This window comes from Triticum urartu, chromosome 4 (genome assembly GCF_003073215.2).
Source record: "Triticum urartu cultivar G1812 chromosome 4, Tu2.1, whole genome shotgun sequence".
Lineage (NCBI taxonomy): Eukaryota > Viridiplantae > Streptophyta > Magnoliopsida > Poales > Poaceae > Triticum > Triticum urartu.
Window position 1 is genome coordinate 514441152 of NC_053025.1, and position 12040 is coordinate 514453191.

Sequence of the window (12040 nt, forward strand, 5' to 3'; positions counted from 1 at the left end):
CTGACTCAAAAGCAAGGAGGTAACCTATGAAATTGGAGATCGAGCATATCTGCGAGTATCACCCTTGCGAGGAGTGAAACATTTTGGAGTTAAGGGAAAGTTAGCCCCGAGATTTGTAGGACCGTATCGTATTTTGGAACGGATGGGAGAAGTTGCCTACCAGTTGGAGTTACCCGAGGGATTGTCAGGAGTTCATGACGTGTTTCACGTTTCACAGCTAAAGAAATGTCATGCTGAGATGGCAGATATACTGCTAAGAGATACAGTACCCTTGGAGGCAATTCAGTTGGACAGTAATTTGACCTACGAGGAAAAACCAGTTAAGATTCTTGAGTTTGCCAGCAGAGTCACCCGCAGTAAGGTTATCAAATTTTGTAAAGTTCAGTGGAGCCACCACACCGAGGATGAAGTCACATGGGAACGAGAGGATGATCTTCGCACAGACCACCCACACCTACTTTCTAGCCAACCCGAATCTCGAGGGCAAGATTCATCTTAAGGGGGTAGGTTTGTAACATCCTAAATTTTCAATTTGGAATGTTATACATAGTCATCCATGCATATCATATTTTATTCGCATTTCGTCTCGCGATCCTCAAAATCCTAAGCAACCCAAGGACCCTCGGAGAGAGTTGGGGATTTCCCGGTTTTCAAATTGATTTTATCAAATTTTGAAATGAGGATTTTGGTTTTAATTATTTTCTCTCAAAAATATTTTATACTTAAATATATGAGAGGGAGATAATATGACTTCTCAAGATATTGAAATATTGGAGGGAAAATATTAAAACAAATATTTGTTTTTTTGGATTTTTTATTGCATTTTGTTTGCATTAGAAATTGCATGTTTTCAAAATTGCATTTTAGGGCCAAGAAATGTTCATCTCGTTTCATAATATTTTTATTTAGACGGTGAAAATTTGTTGGCAATTTTAGATTTTTTATTTATCTAGATTTTATTTTTGTTGGCGGAATTGTTTTTTTTTAAGTTCCCGCGCCGACTAGGCCTAAGGCCAGCCGAGCAGGCCGGCCAGCCGCCGCCAACGCCGCGCCACTCGACTGAGTCGAGTTGGACTCCGCTCATTGCGCTTGCCCTCTCAAGTTGCCGCCCGCCCCTTTATATACGCCGTCGGCTCGAGCCCCACCCCCATGCCCACCCGCGCGCTAGCCGCGCGCCGCGCTAAGCGCCGCCGCTTTGCGCCGCGCTGCAAGCCGCCCCCGACCTCGCCGCGGAGGTAGCCGCGATCCGAGCCGCCCGATTTTTTTTAGAACCGTTCGGGTTTTTTTTTGAACCCTAGTATTCGTTTTTTTAATAGATTGGTTTTTCTCCGGTTTATTTATTTAGCGAGCGTTCGCTCGTTCGTTTGTTTTAACGAACGCGTTCTTCGTTTAGATCCATATAACGAACATCCGTTCATTAATCTGTTCATCGTTTTTCTTTTATCGGATTTATTCCGTTTTTTCCTGATTCGCGATTTCTGATCCGATCTTAGTTTCTGTTTATCTTTTCGCTCGTTAGTCGGAATCAGGCGATTCAAGCGCCTAGAGTTTCGTCTCGAAACCCTCTTTCCGTTTAACCAACTCAAACAAGTTTTTGCTACTGTAAAATTTGACCTAGTTTCAGATTAGTAAACGAAGCTTCTTTCTTTAGCCGTTTGAGTTTCGTTGCTCCGTTTGATTTGATTCTTTTTGCGAACCGGAGTTCTTAAGTTTGAACTTTCTGGTCAACCTCTTTTATTTGAGTTTTGCTTGTGCATCATTGCTTGTTACTTATGTATGCTATTGTTTGCTTGTGATAGAACACCCGGAGTGCGAAGCGTTCTACTATGAGTCCCTAGGTTTCGCAAACCGTCAGCAAGGCAAGTAACACTTTGATCATACCCCTTTATCACCCAGTTTTTATGCATTAGTTCCAATCCTCAAACATTGCATGATTAGGATGTCATTAACTTATGGGTTGGGAAGTAGTTGATGAGGTAGAACCTATTGCCCTGTTACATTCAAACCCTTGGGAGTTACTCTACGTGTTGCTTATATTACTATGCTATGCTATGCTCGTAGACGTGGTTTGGGTTTGAGTGAAATCCATGACAGGTGTGAGTTTGTTAAATTAATGGTTCAACTTAAGGTGGCAACTTAATCAAACAACTGGGTGGATTGAGGCACCTGGAGTACCCAGTGTTGCCTGTATTTTTTTTGGAAATCCCGGAGTACCCCTGTGATCTTCCTATGGACCGCCACCCACGCTCAAAGGGAACTGAGATGATTCATGCTAGAAACTTCCGTGTGCAGCCACAAGCTATTATGGGCTCTAGCATAGTTGAATAAGTTACGTGAAGCTCTTGAAGAGGCAGATCAGCAGGTAGTGGGATGTAGGTTTGGTATGGTCTGTCCGAAGTAGAGAGTTAATGTTTCTGAAAGACTGTGTCTCAGTCATCCGTTTCTCAAACACCCAGTAGTGCGAGAAATCCAACGGAGGCGATCGAGTCTTGTGGGGAAAAGTACGCAAACCTCTACAGAGTGTACAATCTAATCATGGTTAGCCGTGTCCCCGGTTATGGACAATTCTTGAGTATCTAGTACTTGGGTTATCACAAGTATCTCATCATGTTTAATTAATATTATTGGGTTGTTAATCACTTTAATTGGGATTGAGTTGGAGGAACCTTCTCAATGTTGTTCAACCACCATGATAGTTAAATTAAAATCTATTCCTTTGTTGTAGGAAAAAATTGGCTTTTCGCAAAATTGTAACCATAGAGCTTTCCACCAGCCAAATATGCATGTAGTGATAGCATTATTCTGTTCTTGCTCTACTGTGTTACTTTGCCAGCATATTCTATGTGCTGACCCGTTTTCGGGCTGCAACGTATTATGTTGCGGACTTTTCAGACAAGGAGTAAGGTTCGTTAGGTCGTTGTCGTGCAGCTCAACTATGCCGTTGGAGTTGATGGACTCACTTTATCTTCCAAGCCTTCCGTTGTTATCGTATTAGATGGCCTTAAGCCATATTACTGTAATAAGTTTTCTCTTGAGACATTCGATGTAATAAGTGTGTGATTGCTACTCTGTTATAAATCCTTCGAGTACTGTGTGTGTCAGCATTACCGATCCAGGGATGACACTGAATCACAGAGACTTGACCATCTGAGGTCGGGTTGCTACAGACGTACTTGCCAACTTCCAGATTCAACCTCGAGACATTGGACCAAATTCTGTGTCCAACATTTGCAATTTTCAAGTATTTTGTGAAGCATACCTGCAAGAGGAGCCAACTGTTGAGCTATTCTGGGACTTCTTCTACTTGAACCATCGTACTAAATTTGTGGATGGGCCCAATACCGAACTAGGCGGCGTTTCAATTCAGAAGAGGAAAGACGTCAGTTACCCTCATGCCAAACTCCATAGCCATCCGAAAGAATGGAACCATACTTGGTTTTATTGTAAAGACACTTCCCCTAATGATGAAAATCCTCTACCGGGTTACCGTCCCCACCGGCTTACGAACACTCGTCCATTTCCGCGGCGGTTGAGTACTCAAGAACGGGCTACTTTTGCTCCACAACTCTCTAAGCTTAGGGCCTTTATGGCTAACGGTCGGACAGGAGTTGATTTTGTTCGTTGCTGGATCTCATGGAGCATATTACCCTTAAGTCGTCGCTCCGGTTTAATGTGCGAGTATACCGGTGATGAAAATGACCCTCGACATCACATTAATATCCAGCTGGAAGGTGTCTTTCCAAATGAGCATAGACCAATTTGGTCGAGAAGCCTTTTTTCTAGAGTCCAAATAATCCGATCTGGTTCACAAGATAGGGACCAAGAGTCCACTAAAGTCTTGAGCACCCTCCACTGTTCCATAAGGGGAGGATGAAGACGTCTCCTGAAGAGATCATCACCAACATAGTTTTGGAATTTCAGCTACTGTGATTTCATGATGATTACAAATACTGTATAAGATGGGAACCTAGCTCGCAAAGGAGATATATCCCTAACTGAATCAACCCATACTCTAGCAATGTTGCCAGAGTTCATAATCACCCCTCTCCCTGCCAAATAATATTCTTTTACTTTCATAATGGGTTTGCAGATCGGGGAATCTCCAAATTTTCTCTTCACCGAGGTCACCGTGTCGTTTTTAAGGTACTTAGTGCGAATCACATCCTGCCAAAGACCATGTTGAGTTTGAAGTTTCCACCACCACTTGGTGAGCAGGCTAATATTTTGCTTATGGAGATCTTTCACTCCCAAGCCACCTTTTTTCTTGGATCTACAGATCCTTGTCCATTTCACCAAGTGGTGTCGTTTACGACCATTGTTCTCTTGCAAAAAGAATTCTTTCTGACGCTTATACAATTTACCAATGACCATTTTAGGAAGCAAAAACATAGACATGTAGTAATAAACTATACTAGTAAGGGAAGAGTTAAGAGGGTCAGCCTCCCTCCCGAGGATGCCGCGTTACCAATCGAGGATTCGCAGCATTTTAGGAATTTATCTTCGACAAAGCGCCAGTCAAGGGCACATAGTGTGGAGTAGCTCACTAGCACTCCCAAGTATTTCATAGGAAGTGCCCAATGTGACAATTGAATAGTTCAGAGTAGAAAGTTAGTAGCTCATGATCCCCTCCAACACACAAGATTTCTCTCTTGAGGAAATTTATTTTGAGCCCTGACATGAGCTTGAAGATGTATAGTGGGAGTTTTAGGTTGACCGCAGCCTCCCTATCATGTTCAAAGCAAATGACTGTATCATCGGCATATTGCAGAATGGCCACTCCCCCATCGATCAGGTCTGAAGCAAGGCCAGTTAGCATGCCCTCTTTTTGAGCATTAAGAATCATTTTCCAGAGGGCTTCCACAGTAAGGTTGAACATGAAAGGTGAAAACGGGTCGCCTTGACACACCCCTTTGTGACTTTGGAAATAAGGACATGTTTCTTTATTCAGTTTTATACTCACCGTCCCATTGTTCAAGATCTTTTTGACCTAGCCACACCACGTAGGTCCAAATCCATGGTTCTTGTGGCATTCAAGGAGGAAATCCTAATTGATTTTGTCGTAAGCTTTTTCGAAGTCTACTTTAAGCACCACCCCAATCTTCTTCTTGCGGTGTGTGTGATGTAGTACCTCATGGAGAGTAAGGATACCATCCATAATGTTTCTGTGTTTAATAAAGGCATTTTCGTGTTTGCTGATGAGTTTATCAATGAAGATGGCCACTGTGTTATCCATTACCTTAGTAATCAATTTGTAAGGACAACAGAGGAGACAAATGGGCCTATATTGTTGTATTTTTAGGTCAGATCATTTTAGGAATAAGCGTGATCACCCTGTAGTTAAGACGGGCAACATCTAAAGTGTTGTTATAAAAGGCATCAAACAAGTGCATAATGTCAGGTTTGACAAAGTCCCAACAGTACTTATAGAATTCAGCTGGGATATTATCAGGGCCCACAGCTCTGTTACTGTCAAACAAGCGCATATAAAAGGCATCAAAGGCTCAGGAGCTCGTCGATTGCGACAAGAGCAACAACAGCTGCAACAAGGACTCCCCCCGGGCGACATTCAGCTGGATCATGAAGAACGGTGGGATCGCAACGAATAGCGACTACCCCTTGGTCGCTCAACATGACCAGTACAGGGAACAAAAGCTGGGGATCCACGCCATCACAATCATGGGGTACGTCACAGTCGGCAAAATGGAGTCCAAGTTCATGACCGCCATGGCGGCACAACCGGTGGTGGTCGGGCTCACTTTGGCCAAGCAACATTCCTACAAGAACTACCGTGGAGGCATCTTCGAGGGCCCTTGTGGCGACTAAGTGCGCTGTCACAGTCGTAGGCTACGGAGCTATGTGTTGTGCTGGGGGGCTGTGCCCCCCCCCAGCTTTGGACCAATTTATGAAGGAAAAAAATTAGAAGGACTTAGATGAAAACTTCCTTAGCTTTTGACCCCTCCAAACACTCGTATTTTACCATTGGCCCCAGCAGGATACATCTAGCTCCACCACTGCAAGGGAGTGCCGTACTGGATTGTCAAAAACTCGTACTACACTTCATGGGGCGAGAAGGGATACATGTGCATCCGATGTGGAGTCCAGCAACCTCAAGGGCTGTGCGGGATCACCGAGAAGGCGAGCTACCCACTTATGTAATTCCCTGATGCTGTGCAAGTGTATTCACCTGGTCTTCTCCAAAATCTCGATGTTCAAATAATATTATTTACAATAAAGCAAGAAGCATGTCACTTCGGCGGACGTTTGCTTCCTGGGTGTGTCTACACCCTGTATGATTTTTTTTCGTAATTCAACAAAAAATTCTAAAAATATTTTGGAAATAAACTTGACCTTCCATTGTACTTGTGAGAAAAATTCCAAAAAAAAAATCCCATTTGACTTCTTTTTCAAAAAAGACAAATTTTTAGCTAAAATAGTGTGAACAATGACCTATAATAGCAAATAAATTTTGTCTTTTTTGCCTTGAAGTCAACTTTGTTTTTTTTTTTTGAAAATTTGTATACTAGTGCGAAAGAGAGTCAAGTTTACTCTAAAAAAACTTCTAAACTACTTTGGCTTTTTGTTTATTTATTAAAAAGTTCCCCATATAGGTTGTATATACAAGGCTCCGAAGTGTATTTTCCGTTGTTGTTGCGGACCGGCCGGCAAAAGGTGACGTATGTTCAGATGTTCACTTTTCACCTAAGATCAACTTCTGGTATGGAATAAAATGCACAAAACCACCACTTTAGCATCATAACTCTCAAAAACCATCACTTTACAAAACGTGACACTTTGCACCGCATCAAAAATCTAGCAGTGTCAAAAAACATCGACGATAGATGCTAAGGTGTTTGATGACGTCACTAATCAGCCGAGCCCACTCGCCAGGCTGAGTTGGCAAAAAAAAATGCCACATAGGTAAATTGACTTGGTCTTCTTCTTTCTCCTCCTCCTTTTTTCGAAGCATTTTATCAAACACTTTATGTGCATGTGTGACCAGTCACCGAGCTCCTGCTCGATGGCGAGCTCGCAGCGGCTATGTGTAACCCGTCGCCGAGAAAGAAGAAGAAGACCAGGTCAATTTGGCTATGTGACGTTTTTTCCTGCCAACTTAGCCTGACAAGTACTCCCTTCATTCCACAATGTACTGCTTCCTCTATCCCCCTGCTTCAACTTTGACCGTAAATTTAACTATCAAGACCGATTACGGCGGGAGCAAAAGTTATATCAGTGATTTCGTATTCAAAAGAAGTTTTTAATTATGTAACTTTTTCTCCCGTCGCAGTCGGTCTCGTTTGTTAAATTTATGGTCAAAGTTTGACCCTGGAAAACACGGGCGCACTATATTTTGGAATGGAGGGAGTAGCTGATTAGTGGCGTCATCAAACTGCTTAGCATCTATTTTCAGTGTTTTTTGCCACTGTCAAATTTTTTGTGCGGTGCAAAGTGTCATGTTTTATAAAGTGATGGTTATCCAAGAGTTATGACGCTAAAGTGATGATTTTGTTTTTTTTAATGAAAGTGATGATTTTGTGCATTTTACTCTCTGATGTGGGACGATGACCTGCGTATCAGTTGCCCAGTTGCCGGATGCACAAACTGTGATGCAAGTAGATGCGTTACGCTCTCTTCCACTGCTATGTGCGCTACGCGGAGGGGCATCAGTAGGTGCGCTACGGAGATAACTTGCGGGGCCGTGGAGGTGAACAATATGGAAGTATAAAACTGCGTTAAACAAATTTAATGATCCAGATTTATGGATCGAACAAGCTGTTGACAATGGCCGTCTATTATTCATTATTCCATCCCGACACGGTAGAGAAGAACACTGCTAGCGCTCATGAATTTTTTTGAGGTAATATCAGTGCGAGTTGTATAACTTGCATCGCATGTTTAGTTTGGTGCTAGAAATTTGAAAATATGGTTTTATGTTCACTTAACTTGACTCTACGCGTATGCATGCGTATCCATATGTATGGCCCCACTTGGTCAGTGATGGCGCTAGGCGATACGTGTTTTTACACAGAACATCCTTAAAAAATTGCAGAAAAAGTTAACTGCAGGACGCATTTTTGCACAAAACACCTTCATATTTTTTATTTATAGAAAAGCAGACCACAGTATTGCACATATTTGCAAAAACTAAAATAAAAAAATGTCCATTAGAACTCGAACATACAACCAATTGAGTTATTACTACCAAACGGTCTAGCCACTCTGCCTGTCCGACTATTCAATTTGGATAACGAGTACATATACTGGATGAGGACTTATGTTGAGCTTAATTGGGCTGCAAAAATAATTTTAATACTCCCTCGCAAAATGAGTGAATCTACACCCTAAAATATGTCTATATATATCCGTATGTGGTGACCATCTAAAATCTTTAGAAAGACAAATATTTAGGAACGAAGGGAGTACAAGATTGTGAAAATTTAACATCAAAAGAGGATCTAGCAGGACTCGAACCAACTACCAACTATTTAAACACGAGACGTTCTAGTAACTACTACAACCCATCAGGTCCAGATGTGTAATATGGATAATGAGCGTATATGTATCAAACAGGATCACATGTGGAGCTTAAATGGGCTGCGGATATTGCGGTCCATTTTGCTTGCACTATTTTCCTAAAACATACAAACATGTATATTATATAAATGTGTGTATTACATATTTGATTTCTAAAATTACAATTCAAAATATAATGTTAATTATACAAAGATTTCAATAATTATTCGCACATTTGTATAGTTTAATGTTTGTATAACTAAAAAAATTCATAACTTAAAATTTAAACTGTTAATATGAATATTCAATTGTGACCAATATTTCAGTTATATTTTTTTGTAAAAGTTATACTCAAGTAAATGCTCATAAATATTTAGTAAATGTTTGCGTTCATCATTTTGTATAATTAAATATAAACCGCAAGTGTATATATTTTTTGGATTCATTAAACATATTAATTTAATATACATTCTCAATGTCTGCATTAACTAAATATTTTTAAATAATACACAAGTTTATATTTAAATGTTTTTATTTACTAATCATCCTTTGCATGCATAGTATTTTCAACACACAAATATTTGAACATAGTTTTATTACTTATGTTTTACAAATACCTTAAAAAATAGCTCACGCAAAATGCGCCGTAGTATCCACGGCCCAATTAAGCTCCGCATGAACCCTCGTCGGTACATATAACCTCGTTATCAATGTTGACCATCCTGAGCTTAATGACTTAGTGGCTAGTGTGTCTCGTGCTAAATCAATTGATATCTGCTTATTAAATTTCGCCATGTGTGTGCAGTACTATGGTCCTATTTTTCTCTAAATAAAAAATGTGATGGTGTTTTGTGCAAAAATGCCTTGTTGCGGTTGGCTTTTTCCGCAGATTAAAAAAAATGAGGTTGTTCTATGTGAGAATACGTCAAGGCCAGCGCCATCGATCATTAACAAGTGGGTCCACAAAGATGGATACGCCCGCATAAATGTAGTGTGACTGTATCTACACGTTTAAGTCAAGTTAGGTGACCATAAAATCATATTTTCAAAGTTCTAGAATCAAACTAAACATACAACGCAAGTTATATAACTCCCGGTGATATTACATCAATTTTTTTAGATGAACAGCACTCTGGATTTCTAGGCAGCAGAACTAGAGCTCGGGGTTGACGACTTGCCCTGCAAAAAGCACTATGCCACTCTCGTCCTCCCTGATGAGGAACAGGAGCGGGTGATCTGCAACGAAGTCGACGCGCGCCGGCTCCTCCCATCCGATGGAGCAGCCCGTCATGATGTCAGCTTCGGTGGCCGCCGCGGCCATGGTTCCATCCTCGTCGACCTCAACCACGCACTCGTGTAGCACGCTACGCACCGCGAGAGGTTCCGAGTAGTCAACCATCTCCGTGAAGTCATGTGAAAAGCAGAACGGTCGCTCCAGCCCCATGTCCTTCAGCAGGTCCGACGCCTCCACCTTGCGCGACACCTTGAACTTGGGGACCTTGAAGTCCCCCACTTCCACCTCCTGCGCGGGGGCGCTGCGGTTCAGGAACCCGGCCGTGTCGGAGCTGAGCTCGTGGATCAGCGCCTGCAGCCTGTCGCGCTCGTCCGGGAGATAGATTTGCATGCTGAAGCTGTGCCTGCCGCCGACCCTGCCGGAATCGTAGGGCAGCTGCAGTACTTTGAAGCCTGGATGGGAGCTGATGCGCTGGCGTTTTCCGCTCGTCATGAACGGCACGCGCACACTGCTCCCGTCGGCCAAGAAGAAGTCGCCGTCCACTGTGTCTTCGCGATCGAACGGGCGCAGCCATGAGCCTCTCAGGTAGAGCGCGTTGCCGATGACCAGGGCGGTGTCGCTATGGAGGTGGCTCTGTTGGAATTTTGCTAGTAGTTTTTTGGCCCAAAGGCCAACTAAATTCTGAAATTCTTTAGACCCATTCATGCACACATATGAGTGGAGTGAGTGAAGCTAAAGTTTAGTCTCATCCCGAAAGTTGAGAGAGTTGCACATCTTTATAAGGTGAGCTCTTCTACCATTTGTATGAGCATGAGAAGCGGAGACCTACACGTGCGCTCCTCCTCCTCGCTCGTCACGACACGCCTCGCCTCGCCTCGCCTCGTTGCGGGATTGAGCCGAGGACAGAGCTATGCACGTTGTCTATATTTTTGCTGCTCGGGAAAAATTAATGAGTCATTAATTAATAATTAACGGACGCATTAATTACTGAACCGTTTCCGATTCTTTTAGATCGTGACGACTCGGACGTGGGATTTACTCCCACGACCTACCCGGCCTGCACTATAGTCAGGCAGACGTCTACCCTAGCCGCCGCCGCTTCGTATGGTTTCTCACCACCGTTCCAGAACATTGCGCTGCCAAGCAAGTCTTCTCCATCCCTTCTTTCGGCGTGCACTGGGAGAAGGGACAGCAGGCCTCCGGAACCCTGCCTCTCGTGATCCTGTACGGGAGAGGGGCGATCAGGTTTTTGGGGAGCGCACTCGCGTGACTGCTGGCAGCGACGACTTCGTGAACGACGACTTCTTCCCCGACCTCGGCAACCTCATCCTCGACGACATGGGCGACAACGTCAACGCCGGCGGTGCTGCTCCCGCTTCACCGTATGTGATTCTATCCTTCCTGTTTGAGATCGTGGTAGAATTCATGTTTTTAGTATTTGCCCTAGATGTGACCTGTTCATCTACTATGCTAGTTCGCATTATTAGTTTAATCTCTACTATTGCTGTCATGATCTATTTCCTATTTATTCGGATTAAATCTCGTAGTAATTTGCTCGTATTTCCAACAATCCAAAAACCTGATTATAGGCAATTTACTCCGAGTGGTTTGCTGCATATCTGAAGCCGCCTGCCTTTAAGGAGGCGCAATATAAGAGGTGGCGCACGAGAGCAGTCTACTGGTTTAGACCATGGGCTGCTATGACGCCACCAAGGGCAAGCCTGAGGGCAATCTTAATCCAGCACAACTGAAAGCTTTCGAGAAGATCGATACCCTCTTTAAAGGCGCTTGACAACGGCAAGGACATGTGAGCTGCGCTCGAGGCCAAGTTTGGTCCCTCGGACGCCGGCAGCGAGTTGTACGTCATAGAGCAATTCTATGACTACAAGATGACTGATGAACGCCCTGTTGTACAGCAGGCTCATGAGATACAGTCGCTCGCAAAAGAATTTGAGTACTTCAAGTGTGTGTTGCCGGACAAATTTGTTGCCGCAGGCATCATTGCCAAGCTTCCACCTTCGTGGAACAATTCTGCTACTTCCCTGAAACACAAGAGACAGGAGTTTTCCGTTGCGGATCTCATTGAGAAGGCGAGAGCAAAGGACACACGTGCTCGAGTTGCTGAGGGAGGTTCTAGTGCCCACATGGTACAGAAGAAGAACTCCTAGCCCAACAAGTTCAAAAACAATAAGAACAAAACTCAGGGCAAAGGCAAGTTTGATACAAAGAACAAGCCATCACATTCTACCAACTTTAAGAAGAATTCTTATAAGAAGGGGAAAGGACTTTGCCATG

The 12040-nt window shown here is 43.2% G+C and overlaps 1 protein-coding gene across 1 annotated transcript; it reads right to left on the reverse strand.

Annotated features, from left to right (window-relative positions):
* Positions 1 to 9616: 9616 nt before the first annotated feature.
* LOC125554834 (serpin-ZX-like) lies at positions 9617 to 10450 on the reverse strand. Its single transcript, XM_048718235.1, has one exon. It carries the CDS (start codon positions 10448 to 10450, stop codon positions 9665 to 9667), a length of 786 nt encoding a protein of 261 aa, XP_048574192.1. The 3' UTR covers positions 9617 to 9664.
* Positions 10451 to 12040: the final 1590 nt, after the last annotated feature.

Bases quoted from the DNA above. Each gene is read 5' to 3' on its own strand.
- LOC125554834 (XM_048718235.1), bottom strand. From the start codon at position 10,450: ATGAATGGGTCTAAAGAATTTCAGAATTTAGTTGGCCTTTGGGCCAAA.